General features: G+C 38.9%; 1 protein-coding gene across 1 annotated transcript in view; it reads left to right on the forward strand.

The window, feature by feature from the left end:
* GLI3 (GLI family zinc finger 3) overlaps nucleotides 1–27324 on the forward strand; it is a 243747-nt gene that overhangs the window by 13850 nt on the left and 202573 nt on the right. The window contains exon 2 of the mRNA XM_073332835.1: nucleotides 1727–1889. Within this exon, the coding sequence (XP_073188936.1) occupies nucleotides 1766–1889 (124 nt within the window). The 5' untranslated portion in view covers nucleotides 1727–1765. The remainder of the gene's footprint in view (nucleotides 1–1726; nucleotides 1890–27324) is intronic.

Here is a 27324-nt window from a genome sequence, read left to right on the forward strand (position 1 = left end):
TTCAGCCACCTATTTCAAAAGACTTTTCAAAGGTGGGTCAGCATCATTGTCCCCGCTTTTACAGATGGAGAACTGAGGTATAGAGAGGTGAAGTGGCTTGCCCAGGATCGGTGGTAGAGATGGGAACGGAATGCAGGCCTTCTGACTACCAGGCCAATTCCTTGTCCTCTGGGCCACTATACTTCCCTTAGTAGTGATTCACATAGTACCTGGGCCTTTCGTTGTTCCCCACTATATAATGATTAGTTTTGGGATTATTTTATTGCACTGTTAAACTAAAGTGCCCCATTAAATGCAGGGAAAAGGTTAACTAAAGAGCTGCATTTATATGGTTCAGCAATTTTGCTTTGTGCATATTTATTAAATTTTTTACCAGGTCAGTCAAAATTGCAGAAATCAGTTAACATGGGGTGTAGCAAAAAAGTGTCATTAAATATCTTTATAGGTTACATTGTGATTTATTATTGAGTTTGGTATTTACTTATAACATAGTTGACTTCAGCTAAAAGTTGAGCTAATCTAGTCCTAGAATAATGCAACTTATTTTCTTTTAATATCTATTTGGTGACATCTTGGTGGGGGTTAGACTAGATGACCCTTGTGGCCCCTTCTGACTCTGTTTCTATGATAATTGTAACACCGCTCACAAAAGGAAGCATCTAAAACTCCTTTTTTTAAAGTCAAGTTTTCTGATTTATATACTTTTTTTAATGTGGGACCTAGTTTTAGTTCTTACAGCACTGCTAAGCAGCGCTGTACTTCTTTGGGTCTCAGCACCGTATGTGCTGAATATTGATCACTTTACTTTAATAGACTGCCATGTGTCAAGCTAAGCTACAGCCAAGAGCTTGGAAATACCTATGTTCCTTGCAGACCAGGATCACTGTAGTCACAGTACCTTGAAGTGGAATGCGCGTAGAATTTTACCCTCTTGGAAACCCCTGGGTTTCTTGGGTTTATGTCACAAATATGAAAACTCTAGGAATATGGTGAAGTGATCCAATGGATATAAAATGACGGAACGATGAGTCAGTGCAGATGACAGTAAAAGTAATCAGTGAAAGGCAGAATAACTAAACATGCTTTTTGCATGGCTTTCCATTTTCAGGGTTGTCATGCAAAGAAAGTGTTCCCGTTATCTGTCACTAGCAATCACATTTGCCTTTCTCTGTGGTTTTCAGAGCGTTGTTCCAATACGCTTTTGTTTGAGTTACATTTTTAAACAAACAAAATGAGAGATGTTTACATTAATAAGGCAAGATAGACTAGGAGAGGTAATTCGTTGCTGTCTATTAGGAGTAGTGAGAATGCGGAAGATTAAAATTTGGCTTCTACAGTAACATGATGGTTTGTCTCAGTTCTGCTACATGGTTCCAAGCTGTTCAGGACAAAGGAAAAAAATCCCGCCTTCTCCCCCCACCCCCCTTCAAGTCCATTAAAATTCTTACAGGGTTTTAAAAAATGTGGACCTTCCTGTCAAAGCAGCAGACTAGACCATGATGCTGATTCTGTTTAAAAGCAAATGTGCTTGTCTCTGGTGTTAGCATTTCCTTAAATTCCTTAGGAACTCATGCATGCAAACCTGATTTGATGAGCTTCATGAAATGGCCTGTGGATTTCTAATGCTGCTGTGCTGCAGGCTCTTCTTCAGGTGAGAAGTGTGGCAGGTTTCTGACTAAGCTTTTTATGGCATTTGAAGTTTATGACTCTATATTGTTTTATTCAGGTATTAGTGCGAGGAGAGCTGAAGTAATGAGAAGTCATCATGGAGGCCCAGTCCCATAGCTCTGCCACAACCGAGAAGAAAAAAGTTGAGAATTCCATAGTGAAATGCTCCACTCGAACAGATGTCAGTGAGAAAGCTGTTGCCTCCAGCACAACTTCCAATGGTGAGTAACAGCAGGGATTTACTAGCAGCAAAACCTACAGTAATTTTATGTTCACTGCATTCCTTGTGAATTGAGCATTTGCACCTGGATCTGTGTTTGTTCTAAGGAAAGACTAAAGAAAGCAAACGGGAGAAAAAAAGTGGATAGGATATAATAAACCCTGTTTTGGCTTCAGACATAGCCTTTTTCTTCCAAATTTTCTAATTTGAGATGTAAATCTGCTAAGTTATTTATTGTAGGAAGTTCCTGTTTTGGCATTTTGGAAATCTTCTTGATTAGCCTGGCAAGCATTGCAAATGCTTTGCATTTTACCATGGAAATCTCTTCCAGTAGTTAGATAATTAGTTATTACAAAAGAGACAAAAGTAGCCTTGCCAAAATTAATGGCAGGGTTTTTTCTCTCTTGTTTTTCAAATAAACTTGTCTATTGTAAATTTTTTCCCCTGTCCCTGAAGTTCTTTAATGGCTGGTGACAAAATCTCAAGTGAACTTCCAATGAATTCATTTCAAAGTTGTGACTATAAAGGTTGCAAATTTACAAAAATGAAGGGGTTTAGTCAACTCTCCCCGGGGATTACCTCATTTTGCAATTTTGGATACTCTGCCATTCCACGCCCCCAACCCCTTTCTTTGTTTAATTTACAAGAGCTAAAATCATTGGTCCTTACTAAAGCAAAACTCCCATTGAAGTCAAGGGAAATTTTGTTCAAAGAAGGCCAACAGTATTTGGCCCCATGGCTTATGATTGCTGCAGATTAAGCTCTGCATTTAGTAAAGAAATTCAGGCAATCAATCTGGTAACTGTTACAGAATTAAAAAATGGCCGTTCTTTTTTGTGTATTGGAGTTGCTGTGCATCCCTGGGAGAACTCGGAGTGTCCCCTCCTCCACCTTGCATCAAGGCCACCATCTTTCAGTCAAAGGCAGGGTTCACTGTTCATTGAGTTGAACAAAAGCGCACACACCCAAAGAGAATAGGTGGAGACTTGAAGTGAAAAATGCACAAGTTCTGCAGCTGTACTGAGGGGCAGATCAGGAGAATAGTTAAACATTTGGGGGAACATATCCCTTCGTCCTTCCCAGTGGTTCTGTCACTAGATTTAAAGCATGCCCAGCCCCAGCTAAGGCAGGGATCAAGTGAACATAAAATCTCCCTGTTAACTACTGGAACAACCCTGCCAATTTTTAAAGTATGTTAGATCAGATCCTCAGCTTGTGTAAATCTGCACAGCTCCAGTGGTGTCACTAGACTTACGCTGATTTACACCCGCTGAGGATCTGGTCCACTGTATTCTTTTCAATGACAGGATTTTACACATTGACCTAGTTTTTTTACACATATTCATGCTTAAATACCCTGATGCAAATCCCGTATAGTGTGCACTCAACCACAGTGTAGGCACACGTGAGCTATGATTGACAGTGTTGTCTGATGTTTGGATCAGAGGACCAGGAGTCAGGACTTCTGTGTTTTTTTTCTTTCTTTTTTTTTTTTTAAAATCCCCAGTTCTGCTGCTGACTTGCTGAGGTCCTTGGTCAAGACACTTAATCTTTCTCTGTTTAGTTTACATACCTGGTTAATGGGAATATCAGTAGTTAACTATCTTTAAAAGGGTGCTGTGAGGCTTAATTAATAAAAGCACTTTGAGATCCTCAGAGGAGAAATATAAGGATAAGGAATTATTATTAACCGTGTTTTTTGTGAATGTTTTCTGCAGTGAGATATTAATGCAGTACACCCTTGGTACCCTTTTGCAAAACTCTCTGATTTTTTTTTCTTTCTGAAAAATGCAGATTCAGGTCAACAGAAACATTCTGTGTATTTGTGTCAATTCTGGCTACTTGTTACGGTTGAACCAAAAAAAGAAGAAAATTCAGAAATGTCAAAACAAAAAAATTTTTTTTTCAGTCTAAAGGGGAGTTAGGTGGCTTTCACAGAACTGAGGAGGAGGAGGAGACTGAGAGTGTGGGACCTCCCCTTATAACCAGTTGTGCAGTGGCTAGGGCACTCACTTTGGGAGTGGGAGACCTTGGATAGAATCCCCCACTCTGGAGCAGGGACTTGAAGCCTTCCAGAGGAGCGTCCTAAGCATCATGCTATAGGCTTTTAGGTTTAAGGGGTCGGGAAAGCTCCACTACTGCTTCCTCCTCACAAAATTTTTTGTTTGACCCAAACCAAAATTTTTCTGACTTTTTCAATTTGTGGAAAATTCTGAAAAAATTCAGTTTTGATTCAACCTGAACCAAAATTTTGTTTAGACTTTCTTCGGAACTGCCAGCAAACTGAAAAATCAGTTATTCCCACAGCTGTAGGACACACTCTACATCTAGTCAAGTCAATGACAAGGCTCCCTGTGACTTCAGTGGTTAAGGATTGAGCCGTTAGGTATGCTTTTTAATTGAGTCAATCGTAAGTAAATTCAGGACTGGAATGTCTGACCTACCCTAATATACAGCCAGCCCTAGAATTCTTCCACAAGGGCAGGATTGAGCCTTGGATGGATATAAACTCTTCAAGGGTATTAAGATATTTCTCTTAAAGTAGTCTATATGGTCCATGTATAACATACTGAAATAAGTAATGATACTAAAACTTAGGAATTTAGAGATACTGAAGGTTATAATTCCAGTATGCTAAAGTTTTGTCTCTTTGCAAATGTGACTGCCATGTTAATGAATTTTGGTAACAGGAGACAAATTTTATTAATGCAGCATGAAAGCTCTCTGTTGCATCTTTTGTTTTGTAATACTGGAATTGTTAAGTGTTAAATGAACTTCACCAGCTGATATAACACACCATTTGCTGCACAAACATTCAGTTTCTGTTTATGAATCGCAGCTTTTTACAAAAAGGTCAAATAACATAGAATGGTTGTGATTTACAGTTTTCTGCTTTCTTAAAACAAGGTAAAGCTGCTTAAAAATATACTGAGTAATCATTGGTGTATTTACCAAACAAGGCCCCGCATGTGGCCATTACAGATCAACATCTGCCAGTCATACCATCACCTCATAAATATATCTAAAAACTGTGTTTTCCTTTCTGGACAACACATTAATTAGCAAGTTTGCCGAGTAACATACACTTGAGTGACAGCTGTCCAGGAGTTGCTATGTGAACTGGCATTTTGTAAGTGGCTCCACTGTCTTCTAAAAGATTTGCAATTGACTCATAAATAGGTTGAAAGCTCTTAGGGTTTTATGCAGAACTTACAATTGTGCAGGAGAAACAAGGAAGACTCTATTTTTAGTATTTCTTTACAGTTCCTGAAAGAAAATAACTGTTCAATGCACCTGATAGCAGTACCTATGTTTAAATAAATATTATGTATGGAATCATTTAAAAAAAAGAAAAAGCATTTTATTGTCTGATACGCAAACTCTGTTTTATTTAAGAGTCTCTTTGGTGCATGAGTGTTATTGAGAACTATTTGATGATAGATTTGGGGCCTGATCCTGTGGGTGATGATTCTAAGTGCATATTATTTCACATAGGCTCAGACCCATTGATAGGCTTGGCTCATAGTTTGCACTTTGGCCATTTATGCTGAACTACCATGATTACTCCACGTAGAACAATAACAGCAAATTCTGTTGCAGTCACTTAACCACAAACTGTACTATAGTGCTAAACTGCCAGCACTGTGTTAGTTCAGGGGCTGCCAGCATTTCCATTATAGAACCCAAATTTCAGGGATTTATAACTCCGCCATTAAAATGTGCTCCAGGCTGAAACGTGCATGGAAGGTCTCAGTACTGGAGTAAATTAAAACTTTTTTTAGGCATATGCTCAAAAATAAAAATAATGTTTTTGTAATAATTTTAAAACACGTTTGCTAGTATTAGATGTCTTATGGGACTGCTGTATTTTGTTTTGAATGAATTTTTGAAGGCCTTTGGTCTCTTCTTTGGGTTTTGATTTTGTGTATATCAACTAAAACCACACATATCTTACTATGGTACACTTCTTTACAAATCTGTCCTTTTCCCCTTTCTTTGTATGAACGCTATATTTACTGCTCGGATAGTGTTCAGAATAAAACAAAACAAAACCCTTAAAAGAAATTTGCTAATGGAGATATTTATACAGTACTTTGTGAATGAATGAGAATCTATGACTCTAATGTCAATGTATGAAAAAACTTACATTTATTTGTAATTTAATACCCTTAGAATGAATCCACTCCACGAATACAAAGTATTAATAATAAACATAACAAATGAATATCATTTTCACATAGTTGCCATGTTACTAACGTTTATGCTGGAATAATTGTGCCTATGCCTCAGACATAAACCCTGACACCATATTGATGTCATGAAGCTTCACTAACATGCTTCCACATCCCCCTCCCCATCCACAAAATCGGGCCAGGGGCTGGGGGGTAATAGGTGCCTACATAAGGCAGAGCTCCTAATATAGGGACTGTCACTATAAAATCAGGACACCTGGTCACCTAATGCACCCCTACCACCATCATTTACGAACACAATAATACCTTTGTGACATTGGATGCACACAGGTGAGGGAGCTGTTCCCTGCAATGTTCATTTATCTGTGTATTGATTTAGACTCTGATCGTGCAAAGTGCTCCATGCACACAGTAGTCTCATTAACGTCAAGAAGGGAACAGCTGTTATGAGAGGGGTCCAAAGGTAATAAACTGGTTTGAGTACAGATCACTAGCATTTTCTGTGGCCTTTTCTAGGGAGTCTGCTTGTTAGGGCAACTTACACCATTGTCCTGCTAGACGTTTCTTTCTCCTCTGCTGGTCAAGTGATGCCTACTATGGTAATAAATAATCACCTGATTTAAAAAAAACAAAAAAACATTTTCCCTCCTTGATGTGAAAGCTTTAAACATTAGGTGTTTCTAGAGTGTTTGAGACAATACCCAAGCATCTGCCTTACTGAAGTATAATAAATGCACACAGTTAGGTTCTGCTCCTTCATCTTGTTGCACTTGCATGACACCCTGCACATATGTGGAGCCTCATTGACTGCAGTGGCTATCTGCATGGAGGAAGGGGACTGATTCAATGGCTTCTGATCCTTATGAAAAATTTCAGTGTAGCTCAGAGCTGCAGTCATGCAAGTGCTGCAGCATGTGCTTAACTGTAATCATCTAAGTAGCTCCAGTGGGACTATTTGCATGCTTAAAGTTAAGCATCTGCTTTATCACTTCAGTAGATTGGGCCCTTAGATATTAAGTTCTGCTTTGCAAATAAATGAAGCTTAACGTTAAGAAAACAAAAGGAGTACTTGTGGCACCTTAGAGACTAACAAATTTATTTGAGCATAAGCTTTCCTGAGCTTATGCTCAAATAAATTTGTTAGTCTCTAAGGTGCCACAAGTACTCCTTTTCTTTTTGTGAATAGAGACTAACAGGGCTGCTACTCTGAAACCTGTCGTTAAGAAAACACTTCCTTTTAAAAAAAATGTTGACAACCAATCCCCCTCCCCTCACACTCATACTATTTGGAGTTTGAATTTTTTCATTGAGTCTGTTGTATGAATATGTTGGTGGGGTTTTTTATTTTTAGTTTATTTTTGGTGAACAAAATCCAGTGAATTCCCATTACCTGCGAACAATAATATAAAAATGTAAACCTACATTTGACATTATTGCTTGCAATATATTTGAAAATGTTTGCATTCAGCCAGTATTTATTTGCGAATGATGTTTTTATGGGCTTTGTTGGTGACTGTAAATAAAATGTTTGTGTTCTGTCCAGTTGTGGCAATAAATGATTTTTTTTTATTTTATTTTTTTTAGTTTGCATTACAAACAATGCAGTTATTGTATAAAAGCTCCTTCAGTTTCTGACAGGCAAGTACTTATTTTCAGTTTGATGTGTTTTGTCTACTTTTTGACCTATGAGCGCTTTTCAGTGTAATCTGATATTTCTTATTAACCTATTACTCGGCTTAAAAAAAAAAGAAAAAAGAAAAAGCTAATTATAAACATATGTAGGTTGTAGACTTGACTACCTTTATCAGAATCAGACAGTTATTAAGAACATACTTTAAAGTGATAACAGAAATTATTATATTAATGATGATGTAACTTGAAACCAAGCATGAGAGGAAGTTCACATGCCCACTTTGATTCTTGGAGCCAGCTTCAACTAGGTCTTTAAAAAATAATTTTTAAAAGTTGTCCTTTAAGGATTGAATGAGAGAAGTATTCAGGAATCGGCAGCTCAATAAGAATCACATTTCCTGTTTTAACATTTGGGTAGTTACTGGCCCTGCTGCTCGCTTTCAAGCTCACCATAAAATAGGTGTTAATCATGATACCTATTCTTTGGCCCCTTTAGTTGAAGTTATATGTCCAGAGTCCTGTTGAGAGGTTAGAGTTCAGAGGAGGTTGTTAGCTATCAAGGAATGTTGCCTGTACTACTTTAGTGCCCTGTGAACTGAGTCCCTCATTGATTATATTTATATGAGACTCAATTCTGCAAGGTGATGATGTGGACTTCTCCTCCCTCACTGAAATCAATGGGAGCTCAGGGGCACTCTTCACTTTGCAGTATCAGGCCCAGAAGGAAACAACATTCTATGGAATCAGCTATTGTAGGTGACAAAAATGTTCTTAAATCCTAAATGTGTGGGTGTGCATCGTTTTTAGTGAGATGGCAAATATTCCAGGTTACCTCTAGTCGTGATAATAATCAAGCACAGTAGCATACAAAATAAGTGTAACATTCTGATCCTGAGAGGTGCTGAGCATCCATAATAACCACAGGTCCCAAGTGAATGAATTTAAAGGAGGTGGCTTTACTTTGGGATATCTCTCACTGACTCTTGAAAGGCGCGGGGCCAAATTGTTTTCTGAAACCAATGAGCGTTGTTGTATCCATGTAACTGAGAGCTTAAGTTGGTCCTCAGTATGTTGTAATGTGAGGTAGGCAGTCAGTTAAACATGGGGTCTATTTGAGTAATGGAAGCATGGTCCTTTCGGTATGTTTACTAATGGGATTTCAGTTATATTGTTATGGTTTACCATAATTTGAAACAAACTACTCATATCCAGTACTATAGTTCAGTGTTGTGTTTCTTAGTTCTGGGAGCCAGCTTTTTTTCATGCCCTAAACTAAACAATCAGCACAGACCATGGTCTGCAGAGATGATACAGTACTATAGCATTAATTCTGCAGGGTTTCCCTCCTCTCCTTTCTTCTCTTCCTTGCACATAACCCTGTGTATGTTAATAGTATGAGGGATATTAAATGTCAATCTTGCTGTATTCCTCTGCAAGTTCCTGGGAGAGATGATTGAACAGCTTATCCCTGCAATCACTGTAGTCAGTAAGTAATGACCTAACATCCCATTAGATGATATGAGCTGGAATCAGTAGAAAACACTAGTTAACATTGGTAGCTTGCCACCCAAATAAGGTGGAAGGTTAGAGTTAATGAGCCACACACTTGGAATTAGAAGAGGTGGAAGATTTACTAAAGCAGCCTACTTGCAGGGGCCAAAAAGGAAACCTGGAGTGTGAAACAAACAGTGGTTTGAAGCGAGGTGCTTACAACATGGCAGCAGTAAATATACCATGTATCTTGTGCACTGCCAGAGTTCAGCAGCATAAATCAAGTCTTGAAAATCTAGGATTTACAACCGACAGTTTTCAAAAAACCAGAGTCTGATTTCTAACAGCACAGCGAAATGGATGCTAGCAACTGAAACTCCAATGATATCATTAATGTTCCAAGGAAGGGCTTTCTTGCATTAAGCCGTGGTCCCTGGGGAAGATATCCCAAAAGAAAGAGGATTTCTTAATGACCTTGCACCACTGAGCCAGTGTGTGCCACCAGGATAGGAAGCTTTACAGCAGCACTTCTATAGTGAGTACTGTTGCAACTCTCATTGTCACTGAAAGTGGATGTCAATACAAGCATCAATACTGAAGCGTGCACGTCAAAGACATAGGAGGGAGGACAGGAAAGGCATTAAGTGTTCTCCTCTCTCATGGGAGCGTCCACAGGTGGTTGGAACTTGACTGAACTTGGGAACCTGCAAGTTATGAGTCCCCGTGGAACAAATTTTACACTGACTTAAAAAACCTCTGACAACCCCACTGACAAGTAGAGGCACAGAATTTGGCCCTGTAATTCTTAAAGCTAAAGCAGTTGAAATGTACTGTTAAGTAGTTTAGCAGATCATGGAATGGTGTGCAATGGTGGTCTAGATATTTTCTATTTCATATTTAACTCTGTGTCCAGTTAAACAGAAATAAAGAGACAGTTGTTTGTTTGAATAGGTTCCTGCTCTGTATGTTATGTTTTTATTTTTCCAACTTTTTTAAAAAAAAAGGAAGATATAAAAATGCAGCTTTCACTATCATAGGAATTGTAATTAAATGCATATGCTAGTAAGTAGTTAAAGTGTGTTTAGGGTCTGTGAAGTGACTATATATAAAAAAGTTCCTTCTTAACCAAAACATCTTATCTCTTATTTATTCCAAGTAATATCTGATTGCTTCTGCAACAAAAATAGGATTTTGCTACTTTGCATTGCAGAGTCAACACACCTATGAGAGAGTGAGCTAGATTTTATTGTCTTATTATGTTTTTTACCCTTTACAAAATATTCACCTTGAGGCGTACAGAAGTGATTCCAGCTTGACTTTTAGATTGTAGGTTATGTCTGTAGCACTGGTGGTTAAAAAATATCACTTATAAACTGAGCACATTTGATCTGGACCTATTGAAAGACAGTAAATATAAAGCTCAACAATTTATTCTATTCAATCACTTCAAAGTAGAACTATGCTGGGAAAAAAAAGGAGTTGTTTAGTTTATTTTAAAAACTGTCTTGTAATGCTACCTGGGCCAAATTTTCAGAAGAACTTTTAAAACTTTGTCCCTGTGGTTCTTTGGATTCTCAAAACCCTGGGGTCTGTGCGTGCACATCCTTTGCACATACTAACCACATAGATATCTGCCAAATTTTCATGTACACACATGACTTTCTGTGTGTGTAAAAACTGGCATGTTCCAACCTGCGCACCCAGAAATTTGTGCCTAAAAAACATCAGGCCCACATTTAGACACTGGGTTGAGATCACTTTGAAAATGAACCTGGATATACTGGATATAAATGTTTGTTGTGTTTTCTGTAAGATAGTGGATTCATATCAGAAGATCTAATGTAATTATAAACTGGTAAAACTTAGGTATTCTAAAATGTTTCTCTGTCTCTCTCTTTGCAGCACAAGGGTGCATACATAATAACAGGAGGTTTTGTACAAAAGTTCTTTCTGGGCCTGACTGGCTCATGCTGGTTTTCATTCCCCCTCCTTCCTCCCTCCCATTCTCTCTCTCTCTCTTTTTTTTTAGTTGTAGAAAGTTGAGTTCCATCCCAATTATTAAATCTTCGGAGACCATTCCCACATGGTTCTGTAAATGGTAGCTTCAGCCTGAGTTCTTTCATCTCTTTTCCTGCTCTCCTGGCTTGACAGTTGAAAAGGTCTGACTGTGCCACACAATGGTTTGATTGGTTTCTCTAGGGGAGGCTTTTCCCTGCCTCATCATTCGCCAGGCAGGTGGACCAGAAAGTCTCTTGATTCTTTTGTTGCCTCTCAAAGTCCGAAGTCTTTGACTGAATAAATCCTCCGTCATGGGATAATTTGCTAAGAGGAGACTGAAAGATGTGAGAGAAAAGCTTCACTACTTGGGTGCTGAATTAATGAAATAACTGGGCCTTAGAGTTTGCAATTGAAAAATCACCAGGAATGCAGTGGGTGGAGACAGACTTCAGAATGCAAGTCTGCTATTTCCCCATAATAAAGTAGGAGAGCTTTAAGTGGTATTACTAAGTAAGTTGGCTTGTCTGGAGGCCTCTGGTTATTTGCATTTGTAACCACATTTGCAGGGGAAGCCTGGGCAAAATAAAAGCCTTTTTGGTGCAGTGTCTAGTTAGTCATTAGATTATTACGAGGGGATGGAAAGAATTCCATATGACAGAACTAGGGTTGAGTTAACACAGGACGAAAAGTAATTTACAGATAGGCTGTCCTCAGTCATCTTTGTAGACCCTGATAAGGTTTCATTTCAGAATGGATAGGCGACATTTCCACTTACGGGCCCATTCTGCGACACCTGTGATAACAGCTTCTGGATCCTAATTGAAATTGGTTTCAAAATGGATTTTCACTTTTCTCTGTCTGTGGAAAATATTGAATGGACTCAGAGCTGCCACAGAGAATCCCAGACCTTGGAAAATGGAGCAGGAAGCCAGGATCATCTTTCATAACAGTGTCGATGATATGACAGTTTTGTTATCTGTCTTATTAATGAAATCATTGATCACCTGATGAGGGAGATAATAAACCACATTCTGCTGCCATTCAGGAAGCACAATTAGAGTGTTTAAAATATGGAAGAGAAAATGATGAAACTAAAATGTTTAAGGCCTCTTTAAAACTTTTTGTTTAAGATTTTTAGACAGCAATTTCTTAGACTATAAAATACAAAGTGCTTCTTGATTGCCTTTAAAATAAAATAAACCTATACTGTATTTAAAGATTTAACTGTTGTGTTTTTTAAAAAATAAGTGCACTGACTAAATTAATGACATTAAGTTGTCATAGAAGAGTAAAATGGCAATGGAAACCCAAATGAACTCAGAAACAGTGAAACTCAGTTTTTGGTGAAGTAGAATTGCAGCCCTCAATAGTATCTGTACACTGAAATATGCAAATTCTAGTTCCTCTTATAGTGAATTTCCACTTATGATGGAACTTTTCATGAAAATAATTTTTTCATTACAAAATGGATTTCACTGTGAATCTTAAAGTGTAAAGCTACTTAGATGTTTTGAAAAAAAAGTTTAGTTTTTTATATGAACAGAATTGTAGCAATCAAAAAGCAAACAAATATAATAAATACATAATCTGCCCTAGAAGAAAAAAAGAAAAATGGGCACACAGACTCACAAAAAGTAAAACCTGATAGAAAATGGGTTTATTTATTTATATATTCTTTTTAGAAATTATTTGGGAAAGAATAGAATCTGTTGTTTGTATGGTTGTTCTGTATTCCTTTAGGAAGGGATAGTTTTTCTGGGGAGGGATGTCGGTGACTTCTCATATTTCACTGTGAATTGTATCCTAGGTGTTTCTTCATTCTCTCTGCTAGCGTGGGTCAATCAATCCCCCTTTCTGAGCTTGAAAGAGGAGCTCTGATCAAAGGCTTTAATGATGTCACTGATCTCTGATGATTGATTAGGAACAGAAGTTCTGGAGCATTTTGCATGTCCGTCTTTTCCTTATCACTTCAAATCCATTAGTGCCTACCATTAGGGTAGCTCTAAATCAGCAAATATATGTATATATATAAAAGAACGGTACAGCTGGCTGGGTTTTTTAACCCCCTGCATTATAAATGTCATTCTCTTTTATTTACTAGGTGAACTTATGTTTAGATTTCAACTTTATTGTAACCTGAGTGGATTTGAGAATATTGCAAAGTGAAACTTCCTGAGCCTAATATTCCTCTCACTTACCTACTCTCACAGATTTAAATCAGTGTAACTCTACCGTAGTATAACTGAGAGTAAAATCATGTCCGATATTTTTATTTCTTTGTAATGCCATCATTCCTCTTTAAGACCCATCCACTTTCCTTGACAATTACTGAATGACATTTTACCTTAGTATAACTGAGAGTAAAATCATGTCCGATATTTTTATTTCTTTGTAATGCCATCATTCCTCTTTAAGACCCATCCACTTTCCTTGACAATTACTGAATGACATTTTAAAGTCGTACATAAAGATTAAAAAAAAAATTTAGATACATTTTCATGCCAGCTCAATTCTAGAAAGAATGTGTCTTGTTTCTTAAAAGGGGGGAAAAAAGCAAGGGTTGCAGGATTGGGCCTTAAGGTCCTGATTCTGAATTCATGGAAGCGTAAATCAAGAGTAGTACCATTGAAATGTGGTATGAAACTCCCGGAATCTGGCCCTAAATATATCACTCTGACAGAGTGTTGCCATTTGAATGATGGAATTAAAAAACAAAACAGAAAATCTATGAACGCTTTCAATGAATTACTTTGGTAAAATCAAGCTTTCATATGAGTAATAATTTAAGTGTTAATGTTATTTTAGTGCATTTCTTCCCCCTTGCCATTTGATAGAGTGGTTCATCGCTCCCTCTCTTTTTCTCTCTCTCTTCCTTTTTTTTTTTTTAAACTGTTGTGCATTTCACACCAGGAGGTGACAAGTCTTGTGATTGCAGCAGAGGCAACTGAAAGAAAGTAAAAAGAGTTCTTTTTTTTTTCTGGTGCTGGCCCATGAACATACCATAAAAATTGAATTAGACACACCTAGAGTTGGGATTGATTGCATCTTGAATGGGAAATTAGAACATCTGAAAAAATTCCTTTTTGGATGGACAGAAGCACAAAAAGGAAAAGTTGGATGGAAACCAGAAAAGAACTGTGAATCACTATTAAAGTTACTTTGTAGGGGTTACCATCGGTTGTCAAAGAAAATTGCCTCCGGCTTGTTTATAGCTAATTCCCTCTATAGAAAACTTCAATTTGTGGACTGGCCTCTGAACGGGATTGATAACTCTGTTTATAGACCCGGATGAGTATCTAAAGATAACAGATAATGCAAATGAGCCTTTTTTTTTTTTTGATAAGCCCGTGAGGCAATTATGGATACAACTTGGTTGATGGATTCAGAGTGCCTTTTCACAGGTTATAGATTTTCTTTGCATTATCGTTTTTCTTTGCAGTGTTAGAAAAACAAAATCAAAGTCACTCGAATAGAATAGAACTAAAAAGATGGCACAGCTGATATAACTAGCTTTCCCTACCGCTTGTAAACATAGTGGATCAGATTAAAAAAAAATACACAGGCAGTCCTCAACCTCCTCTGGAAGAAATATGATTTGATAAAATGTGAAGCTCAATATTCAATTTACAGTTTCATCCAAAATGGGTAAAACTAGATGTCCCATGGGAATTCAAGCCCACTCTAAATTGAATTTAGATTAGTGCTCTTTGTAAACTGTGAATTAGTGAATTTAGTGCTCTTTGTAAACTGTTTCTACTTTTATTTCAAATGCTGACTTGTATTATAGAAAAGAAAAGCTAAATTCTTATCCTGTGAGCTGCTTTGAGCCTCCTGTGTGGTGCTGAAGGTGCTCAACATCTTTCTGGATTAGGCCCTTAATCATAGATCACGTCTATAGCTGACTGTGGGTTTTGAGATGGGGCATGGAGGTAGCTGGGCAAAGTCAGAAAGCAGCTGTTCTGTGTGGCATGTTTCTCTCTCAGCTCTGTGTACTTTCTACTGATGAGCATCTTGGAAGTTTCTGCTTCTCAGAGCAGAATTAGTTCCTGTTCTGTGAGGCCCATTGGAGGAGGTCTCAGAACACAGGTACAGCCAGAAGACCAATGTCAGCACGGCCACTGAACAAACATTCTGCCAGTGCAATTAGAGCTGCAGTAGCAGAGAGGCATCCGCTCCCTGCAGATGTCCTGAGATCTGTGGGATTGGACCCAAAGTCAGTAGGTCCTCAGGCTACGCACAACACCCTGTTCCCTCTGTAACCGGCATTACCTCCTTTCTCCTTTCCTTCTCCTTCCACAAGGACAAAATTAGACTCTGAGTTTGTGACTTAGCATTTATTCTCCTTGTGGAGAGGGGATAATTGGCCTTAATTCTTTATCAGACCTTGGGAAAAAAATGAGAGGCTCATTGATAGCTGGACCGAGTACACTAGCTAGAATTAGAAACGCATGACTCCAAGGGTGTTCAAGGACAGCACCGTGGTGAGAATTCCAGTATGGGGAATTCCAGTAACTGCTGGCAGGAGAGAGAATTTTCCTGTCTACCAGTCCTCCTGGTTGTGGGGTAAGGAACAGGAGTACTCTCATCTAGTTCATCTCCACTCTCTAGTCCCTTTCCAACCATATATTTTTGTTTGCTTTTGTCTGCTTTGTATGTGTTGTTTGTTCTTTCTCCACTTCAGACTTGTCTTTGTTTGCTCCTCATTGTCTTTCTGGGGTGTGTCTCCTTGCCATTCTGTGAAACCTCCCTTTCTTTGCCCTTATTCTGCTCACACACTTCTCACACTTTCAATCCTAGGATCATGCTGATTTACTGCTTGCTATGGACTGTAGTTACAATGGGTTTCAGAGTAGCAGCCATGTTAGTCTGTATTCGCAAAAAGAAAAGGAGGACTTGTGGCACCTTAGAGACTAACAAATTTATTTGAGCATAAGCTCTTGTGAGCTACAGCTCACTTCATCGGATGCATGTAGTTACAATGTGAACCTGACATTACTCTTGTAAGTTTCACTTTGCTGGACTTGCTGGACAAGCCAAACAGGAACCCGGAAATGACAAAAGTAGGTTTCTGGGTCTTACTCAACACACATTCTTTCCCGTTCCCTGTGAATGGGGGCTACGCTTTTAAAGACTTGTTTATTATAATTCCAAACAGAGAACACAATTCAGAGAACATATAATGCATATTGTTCCAATATATAACATACAAAATTTATGCAGTGAGACTGAAAAACAATGATACAAAAGACAGTAGGATGCCACAATTGAAACAATTCAGTTGAATTCATAAATTAAACTCATATTTTAATTTTTAAAATAGATCTGTGTTTCGTGTTGAATGCATATCTTGGTCTCTCAAGTCCTTATCCGTAGCCCACTGAAACCAATGGGAAGGATTGCTGTTGATCTCAATATGCATTGAATCAGGCCCTTAAATTCTAAATCTTGTTATGTAATCTTCTATTGCCCTTACTCTAGTATTTTTCTCTTTTAGCTAGTTAGTGGTCAGAGGTGAAGAGCATCCCCAGCTCCCATTGACTTCTGTGGGAGTTGTGGGTAATCAGTTACCTTTGTTACTGGCTTATAATTTTTATCCCTGTTGTGTGGCTCAGTCCTGCACACAGAGTCCTTGCAGCTCTCTTGTTGAAGTCCATTTTATATGATGAGCTAACAAATATTAACTGTGTAAATTATTTACCGTTCAATTGTTACACTTCAAAATTATTAATTGCCGTTTGAACTACTCTGCACTCCAGAGAGTTAAAGGGTAGAGCTAGGAGGCCTGATTCTACTCCAGTGAAGTCAGTGGCAAAGCATCCATTAACTTCCATGGGAGCAGGACAAGATCCAAGAGATGTAATCCAAGGGACACTGATTTTTTATTTTTTAAATAAAGTTTAAATGCTTGTCACAAAGGGCTGATTTTGGACAAGCAGTTTCTAGTCTCTTGCCTTTTAACATTTTTGTACTTGCAAAATATTTAACAGAAAACAGTATAATTTTGTTCATTTCAGAAGTTGGACACTTCTCAGTTAATTCAAAATGATTTTTTAAAAAAATCTGTGTTTGAGTTGTTTTTATGTGCTGAGTTACTTCTTATGGAGAGCTAGAGCAATTGGACACTTTTCTTTCAAATACCATGAAATGCATGGGATCAGGAGTATATCTATCAAAAAACCCTCCCAAAATAATTGTGTATGGAACTGGAATCCTTCAGGGATTGTTCCAAGTCCATATCATGTTCTTGAGGGCTACATTAGCAGATGAGGAATGGAAAATAAAGATGCAGTATCCAGCAACCTCCCTGGTAAATCCATACTTAAGGAGAATGAATTGTTCCATTGTACACCTGAATACGATTTCAGTTAAGTGATGATCATCAGGCGTTATGGCTCACTAAATTGTGAGAGATGTGTTTGGCCAAACTTATCCTTTTAGATCTTCACCAATTGACCTTCCAAGAATGTAGATTTTTGGGGGGCATATGGCAAACCCTTGAGTCATTTATAGCTTGAGCCTGTGAAGTGCTGTGCACCCTCATCTACAATTACTTTAATGGGGGTTGAAAGTGCTCAACATCTTGGAGGACTGAGCCTCTTCAAGCGTACAGCTTATATCTCTTAGAGGTGAGCAACATTAAAAACTGGGTTTGTTCCCTCTTGATTCTTTATGATGCATAAAGAATGCCTGAAATATTTTTAAGGATTTTTCTCTGCTTGTTTTTTACCTTAACAATATCAGGAATGTCCACTTTGGTTTGCTGGAGGACTTTCAGAGTACGTATATTGTCAGCTGCCTTGCTTTAAGTGAAGTGGGGGGTGTTGAATCCTTAACAAAGGTTTCCTTTCTTCAAAATGTTAAATAGTCCTTGAAGTTAAATAGGTGATAGCAAAAAGAAAGACCCAAAAAGTTTAAAGGCTCTGAGTGAAAATCTCTTCCCCTCTCAAGGTATGTCTGCACTGCAAATTAAGATGTAATCATAGTGTGGGTATGTGTACCCATGATAGCTTTACCCTAGCTATCGTGGGTAATGGTAACAGTGAAAACACGGTGGCATAGACCCTGGCACAGTCTAGCAACCAAAGTACATAACCACGGTCCTTGATTGGCTTGCAGTGGGGCAGCTAGCCTGTGCTGAAGTCCTTGTTAGCATGTGCTCGCTACTGTTGTTATCTGCACTAGCTAGATTAAAGCTAGCCTTAATTTGCAGAGTTGGCCAATTTCCTCTCTCTTGACTCTTGTGATGTCATCTTTTCACTCCAGGCTAGATAGAATGATTTAAAAAAATCATTAAAAAAATACACAGATAGGGTTAGAATATGGTCCCCAGATATATTAATTTTTTCTTCATAGATGTCCCAACTCTCTAAATTTACTTGCAAAAGGAAACAGGCTAGGGAGAGTGGGTGATGGTGGAGATTTATAAACATTCAGTAATCATGTGACTAGTATCATATGCTCTAGATTATCAGCGTATCTACATATACGTAACTAGAGCAAGTAGGAAGAGAAGGAAAGAGTAAAGAGCTCAGGAGTTAGAGTTTGTAACAGACACTGTTTAACTCAATAAGAAGTGCACATTTTCTGTTGTATAAGGATATTCTCATAGGGGTCCAATTCATCAAAAAAGTAGCGTTCATTCTGCAGATGCGTACCCATGACCTTAAAAAAAAAAAGTGGGGGAGCACTTTAAATGTTAATGTCACAGGAAGCTATCCTGGAACTAAAATTTAGCGAGAGCTAACAGGTGTGTACTGGGTCCCCCCAGTCCTTGCTTTGCATTTCTTTGTTTACTAAAATGCTCCACTTTCTTTGTTCAGTACCTATTATTGTATTATCTGCCCTGAAATGGGAACGGTGGACATGTAGATAAATTCATTGGGAGGTCCTCCAGTTTCACAGCTGTTTATGTAATCTCATTTATTTCTCTGGGGCAATACTCTGTGTTTAATATTTTGTAATTTCTTATACTGTGTGAAGTATCCTTGTCCCCCTGTAGCACCAGGATCCTAGGAGTAGAAGAGAGGTGGTGATGCTTCTTTCTTTCTTTCTTTCTTTCTTTCTTTCTTTCTTTCTTTCTTTCTTTCTTTCTTTCTTTCTTTCTTTCTTTCTTTCTTTCTTTCTTTCTTTCTTTCTAGAAGACCACCATTACAGAGCTTTGCCAGATCAGACCCTCTCTACGCTGTTATAGACCTAAAATAACATAAAATGTGCACTAGTCATGATAAGCAGTTATGGTTGGATTATAAATTATTTTGAAATTACCACATTTCTGGGGTTGGCCAAATGATAATTAAAGAAGCATCTTGTGGAGCCAGTATAAATAGGGGTCTGTCAGTGTCTGTCTTATTAGACCCCTCTTTTGGTTTGGTTTACAGGGCTATGTGATACAGTGTATTTATGTGGTAGTATTTTATTTCTGCAGACCTGTGTTCAACTATTGGCCAGGTCACAGTTCAAAATGAGTTTTGAGGTCTCATCTTTGTCTCTGTTGGACATTTGCAGATGTCAGAAAGCCATCTAGGAATTTCATTTCTTTGCTTAGAAGGCACCCAGGATTGGAGAAACAGGAGATTTTGCGGTTCAGAATGGGGTGTATTAGCAGAGCAGTCTGTGGAAGCTTAATCACTGCAGATCATATTTTCAAAGGACTGCATTTTTTGTGAGTCCATCCAGTTAGGGATACAAAAACATGCATTTCAAATACATGTGCAAATACCTGGCACCTGCAAATGAATGCACAAATGGATGTGCTTGTAGATATTTAGCACTGAATTTTATATCAGTTTTGTGTCAGTTTATATCGGTTTTATGGAATAACCAGTGTTATTCCATCCAAATTAAAATAGACTGTCATAGTTCATATAGTAGTGGATTAGACTCATTCTCTATTGATTTAAATCAAGAATTGCTATCAGTTCAACATTGAAACCTTGCCACTTGGTAATAAATCTGGCTATAATGACTATTAGTGTTTCATAATACAGTATTTAGTGAAACTTGGAATGCTATATTAATTTCATTTGGACTTTGTATAGTAAGCATAATGTGTAGTAGTAACACTGTATTCAGTGTATACATTTCGGAGTAAGACTAATATGGTTGGTAAATCTTGTGGGGGTGCTTGAGTGCAGGGGTTGTGGAAGGCCTACATCATGAACATTCTCTTGTATGGGTGAATGAGAATGCTGAATTGACATTTAGGGAACTCTACACCTCTTAAGCATGACCAAATTGAGTCCATGTCAGATCTGATTGGGGATTGAGGTGCATATTGGCAGAGGTCATTGAGTTTGTGATTTCATCGCCAGCTGGTGACTAAAACAGCCCTGCCCTTGCCCATCAATGTAGGGTAGATTCCATTTTCTTCCATGTAAGCCCTTTTTAGTTCTTTACACAAAGTCTGTGTGATTGGGTGGAGTGAATTTCATCCTATATTGTGTTCTAAACTGTTCTTAATCTAGCTTTATATATTTTTATATATCTAAGAAGTCAACATTTGAAGAATGACTGCTTGATTGTAATGTGCATGATCTGGTTTTAAACTCCCCAAATCAACAAAATTTAGATTTCACGTTGACTACCTCCTTGTTGTACCTAGGTGGTGTAGATCATATATGGTGCAAACCTGGAATCATATATGTATATGCATAAGTGGTTGCAGGATTGGATGCATGTTATAGTTTAAATCACCAGTTGAAGAATGGAGTTCTAGATTCATAGAATTTACAGATGGACTAGATCTGTTGGGTCATCTTGTACACTTCTTTGTGTCAGTGCAGGTCTAAATAAATTGCTCTATTCTGGTACAATATTTTAAATAAAGTAGGATGAAGTGGCACCTTTAATTCTAAATTTACATGCCTTTGTGATCAAAAGCCTCCTTTTTATATAGTTTTTGCTCATTTCCTGGGAATTGCTATTAAGTCAAGATTTACTCCAATATTTAGGAGTAAATATCAGAGGTAAGTAAATGTGAGAGGCATATATTTAGGAGCTAACATTTCTCATCAACAATGGACATTTTTAAAACATAATCAAGCATGCTACAATACAAATTCTCTTAGAGCTCTTAGAAGTGTTTATGAAAGTGACTTTGTGGTAAGTAGCTGGAACCACATTAGGCACTTTTAACCAATTTTATAATAGCTTTCAAACTCTTTACATTGTTAGACAGTGCATTTCTCATACTTCACAAACATTGTGCTAAACATTTCTGGTTTAGTTTTCACCATAACGAAGGACTCCTTTGTTAATTGGCATCATTGAAATTTTGGTAAAACGTTAAATTATTTTGGGGAAAGCTGCCGTAAATGAGAACTTCTTCAGTCATTCCAGTTATTTTCATTTATAAATTGATTTCATTTGATAAGTACAGAGCTCAATCTATACAGAATAAAAGAAGTGAGCTACATTGTGTCTTTGATCCATGTATACCACTCCCAGGCATGTCATTAGAATCATAGAATATCATGGTTGGAAGGGACCTCAGGAGGTCATCTAGTCCAACCCCCTGCTCAAAGCAGGATCAATCCCCAATTTTTGCACCGGATCCCTAAATGGCCCTCTCAAGGATTGAACTCACAACCCTGGGTTTAGCAGGCCAATGCTCAAACCACTGACCTATCCCTCCCCCCCATTAGGAAGTGTGTGAAAAAATTAAGGTAGTCATATAATTCTTTTTGAATGCTTAACAATGCTTTATACACCTTCTGTGTATTAAGCCTCTATCGTCTTTGTTAGGGCCTGGCCCCAATCATACAGCATGTATGCAGGCAAAATTTCCACTGATTACAGGATCAGGCAGTCTGGAAGCAGAGGACTTGTTACAGCAAAGCAGCAGCTTAACAACTACTGGGGACACCTACTGAGATTTAGTGCCTTTGCACAGCTGCCCTTTTAGTCTCCTATCGTGGCAATCTCCTCTGACCCAGCGGTTAAGCAGCATTTAACTTCCAATCAGATTTCCCAAAGGGAAGGTTCAGGAGCTGCTGGGGAGCAGGCTGTGGTGTATGACTGCTCCACAGCTGCATCTCCTGCCTCTGGTTTTGCCCATTAAACCAGGTGGAGCCCAAGCCCTTTGGGAGGGGCTTCCATGGGGTTTGAGGCCTGATCCACAACACAATGACGTCAGTGGGAATCTTTTCCAAGGGGCTTTAGATCAGCCCCCTTAGAGAACAGGAGCATCATCCCATGGATGTTGGCTTCTTCAGTACTGTCTCCTCTCCATGCTTGGAAGTAGGGGGGGAAATATGGCCCTTAATGACTGTTGAAAATAAATAATTAGGAATAACTCAACATGTAGGCTAACGTGTTTTGGTTATGGTGTGTTTTGCATGTGCTAAATGTTTCTACTCTCCTGTGACCTGCCATCTTTGCTGAGTCTCTCTCACTACTTCCTTGTGTAAACACTGGGAATTAGAACAAGGAAATAGGCCTCCAGTTTGAATTCTCTTGCATTCCACAGAAACGGACTACCATGTGAGTTCCTTTTGTGTCTTTTTAGTGATGAAGCCCCGGCGTAGAACGTGTTCATTTTTATCTTTAGTGCTTCCCTTTATTGCTCGGATTATGCATAGGGTGAGAATTATTAGCCTATAGGTGATGTACAGTGAAGTGATTTAAGTAATTCAAAAAACATGGTTTATGCAAACACTTAACACTGACGTACAGCAGAACCAATGATTTTTGTTTGCATCATTGGGTCCAGAAAAGATCAATCAATCCTTGTCACGGTAATGGGGCCGTAATCATGCTCTTTTGTGGTAACAGTGTTTGAGTACACTTTTTCTTCTCTATAGATCATGTACCAATAAGACAACAGACAAAACTAATAAATGCACACACTCTCACAGGTGATGTTTACTTAAGGAAAAAAAAGTATAACACGCTAGTTTTTCTAAGGACTTGGTTAGAACAGTAAATAACACCTCAAAGACTAGTTAGCATTTATACCAAAGAGGGTTTTTAAAAGATTTAAAAAAAATAAATAAAAAAAAATCTGGTTTTACTCTTCAGAAAAAGTGTTGTCTTCATCCAGTTCATAAATCCGAAGCTGAAGTGAAACTACACTGTTAAACTCTGATGTAACACAGGCAATGCATAACCTCTACAAATCAAAACTTTAACCTACTGCTTTTAAAAGTGAATGCCTAGAGGATGCTTTTGTGTAGCAATTATTTTTATATTCTATTTAAATGTAGATTTTATTTATTTATTTATTTTTTAGGCCGTTAGTATAGTCGTGCATCTTTTGCAATGAAATGCTAATCAGGACTCTTTTGTAGCACCTTCATTCCTAGATAAAATATTTAGTACTGTTGTATATTGAACCCTGCATTTTTGACTCCTTTTCTATAAGAGTAGTGAGGATTTTTTTAGTTACTATTTGAAGAGCTGAAGCTGTGTTTTCCATCACAGATAACCTAACTTTGTTGCATTGCCAGCATTCTGCTAACAGAAAAGTGCGGTACATTGAATTTAGAAAACTGAATGCAATTAATTATCAGTTATTTTCTTTTCTCATCTTTTAAGGTGAAAAAACCTTCAATTTTAACTGTCTGAACTCAGTAAGTTTCTTCACTGAGCCAGATCATGACAACCTTGCAAGTCAGGATTTATATATTCATTGATTTGCTAATTCTGGCCACTGTGGACAGCTTCATAGTTGAGAATTAAATAGGTTCTTTTGTGTTTCTGTTCGGAGAATTCAAGTCCAAATCCTACAAACATTTATATACAGGCTTAATTATGAGGGCATATAAGGGCAGTGTGCATTCTATATGCAGTCATTGGCCGATCATTACATCCTTGGGCAAATGAGGCTCTTCAGCTCAGGTCGATAGCTCATCTAGGAGAAGCACAACTCTGAATACAACTCCTGCACCCTTGTTAGCTGCAGTGTTTATGGCATCTGTTGCACCAGTGCAGAATAGCTGCATGGGCGAGAGAGTGGGAAGGGCTCTACACAAAACTTTTTAATTAAATCCATTCATAGTGCAGGCTCTTCAGCTAACTCATTTAAGCTAATCAACTTACTGGAGTCCTGTGGCAATGGGGAAGTGGTGATGGGGACAGGTAGAGGATGCTGCTGGCAGTCCTTTGTCACAAGGCTCCACACAGGCAGCCTTAGGGTGTTGGCTATTCTTCACAGATTGGGGAAGATATGGAGCTCGTATCCTCCTGTGGTGACAGGACAGGTGCTGCTCTCCCCGGTCGGGGGAAAAGGACCTGAAAAGGAACCCTAAACACAGCCTGCCCTTTCTGTACCTGTCAGTTTACTGCTCCTACCTGGTCAGCCAAGTCAGTGGTCGAAATAAAATGTAGATTCACTGACTGACTTTGGGGTCATGGAATGTCAGAACCCTTCTTGACAATTACCAAAGAACAGCCCTTACAAAACACGGAAGAGGTAAAACATAAACATTGCTGCCCTCAGAGAAACCAGATTCAGTAATGAGTCTCACCTTGAGGAGATGGGAGCAGGCTACACCTACTAGGTTGGCAAGACCAAGGGTTCGCCATACGGTCTGACATTGCCAGACTTACAGTGCTCTGTATTAACTTATCCACTATTATCAGCGCTTGTGTGCCGACAGTGACACATACAGACAAGATCAAGGAGGTGTTTTAGGAAGATCTCAGCAAGGTCATCAGAAGCATGCCACTCCAGGACACACTCATTGTTCTTGGAGACTTTAATGCTTGTGTGGGATCAGACTCTGACACATGGAGCAGGGTGCTCATCCATCACGGCATTGGAAGGTTAAACTCCAATGGCCAAATACTTCTCTCCAAGTGTGCCAAGTTCAATCTCACTGTTACCAACACAGTCTTCCAACAGGCCAACAAATATAAGACCACATGGATGCATCCCAGGTCAAAACAGTGGCACATGCTGGACTATGTAATTGTACAGTCTAAAGACAATAAAGATGTGACGTCAGCTCTTTGAGAGGTGCCAAATGCTGGTAAGATCATTGGCTTGTGAAAAGTATCATGTCACTAAACTTCTCAGCAAAGTGTCTCAGAAGATGCCTCAAACCCCCAAAGAAGATCAATGTGGCTGCCATGAAAGATCCTAGCAAACAATAGTCTACAGTGTCTGTTCCAACTTTAGCTGCAGTCCCAGAGAACTCCACAGACACTGAGGCAACTTGGCAGAATATCAGAGATGTCACATATAATATGGCATTTGAGGTACTTTCCCTCTGTAAGAGGGAAACACCAAAACTGGTTCAGTGAGAAAGACCCTGAGATAGACCAGCTAGTGGAAACTATGTGGATCACACACAAGTCCTACAACTTGGACAAGAAATCAGCAATAAACAATACCATCAGCCCAAACATACACTACAAACCCAGTTAAGACCAATGAAGAACCCCTGGTGGGAGCAGAAGCCTGCGGAATGCAGGAAGTGGCTGACAAGCATGACGTGAAGGCCTTCTGTGGAAGGTCTCCATGCTGTGTGCGGCTCAAAATCGAGTGGTACAGTCCTGTCCTCACAGCAAATGGTAACCGGCTGCTCACAGACAAAGGCAATATTCTCTCTCACTGTGCAGAGCACTTTGATTGTCTATCAGCATGCTATGTCCAAAGAAGCCATTGACTCACTTCCAGAGCATCGTGGAGGAGCTGACTATGGCGCCTTTTTAAGACGAGGTTACTAAGACTATCAAGCAGCTTTCCACGTGCAGGTCCACCTGAAGTGTTTCCACCTGAAGTGTACAAATTGGAGGTACCCACTTGGTCAGGAAACCCACCAATCTTCAAGACTATATGGGAACAGGGTACTGCCCCAGGAGTATAAGAATGCTTTCATGATCCATCTATACAAAAGGAAGGGAAGCATAACTAGCTGTGACAACCATTGTGGAATATCACTGCTGTCTTTAGTGGGGAAGATCCTTGCATGGGTTGTCCTCAACAAGTTCATCTCTCGTCTAGTGAAGTCAGTGTATCCGGTTTTTGGTCAGGTTTTTTGACCAAGGCCTTTGACTTGGTGGCCTATGGACCTATGAGGGCCTATGGACACTCTTTCATAAAGTTGGTTGCCCAAAGGAGACTGTACTTATCCAGTTATTTCAGTAACATGATGGCCAAGCTGATGGAGTGTGGTGACTCATCAGGAGCCAGCAGAACTAAACAAAGATGTGTAATGGCTCCAGTCCTCTTTGCCATTGTCTTTTCAGCCATACTCTCTTTTGCATTCCAGGACTTTGACAGAGGCATCCACATCTAGTTCAGATTGGATGGGGATCTATTCAATCTACAGTGACTCGGAGTCTGTATCAAGGTAATTGAACAGCTATTCAGAGAGCTCCTGTTTGCTGACAACTGTGCTCTCATTTCACACACGCTCAATGACATTGAGCTTATTGTGGACCACTTTGCCTATGACTCAAAATGCTTCAGTTTCCACAATCAGCCTGAAAAAGACAGAGGTCATGTACCAGCGAGCATCAGACTACCAACATCATCAGTACCAGGATCCCATCATCACAGTTGACAACATACTCCTCAGCTCAGTCAGGAAATTCTACTACTTGGATAACATACTTTCCTGCAATGCCCTGTTGGATGACGAGATCACTCAGCACCTGGCAAAGGCCAGCTTCGTATTCGGCAGGTTCACCCACAGGCTCTGGAGAGAGTGTGGAGTCTGCCTTAGGAGACCAGCTATGGATGGTGAGAGCTGAAAAATAGGTAACAGAACTGACACACAAAGGTATGTTCAGAGCCAGTTTACAGGAGAAGAGCAAAGGTCATACTGTATGCAGTGAGGCAGCTATTGGCACGAGCAGCATTGTTGAGCTTGTTTTAGCATCCAGTAATATGGTGATGGGTGCTCTAGAAATGCTTAGGTTGTACTATATAGATATGATTTCCTCCTAGTAACTTCGTGAACAGGATCTTTGCAGTCACTAGTCATCACCTAGAGCAAAATCAGTCACAAACCATGTTGGCAAGTATTGAACCAGCTGGGAAGAGGGGAAACTTTTCCCAGTATTATAACTTTAAAGACTTGATTCCTTCCTCATACCACTTCTACATCAATATAACTCAACTGGGTTACTCCTCCTGATCAGTTTAAGTGAGAAAAGAATCAAACCCTAATTGTT

The sequence above is a fragment of the Lepidochelys kempii genome, chromosome 2 (genome assembly GCF_965140265.1).
Source record: "Lepidochelys kempii isolate rLepKem1 chromosome 2, rLepKem1.hap2, whole genome shotgun sequence".
NCBI classification, from domain to species: Eukaryota; Metazoa; Chordata; order Testudines; family Cheloniidae; genus Lepidochelys; species Lepidochelys kempii.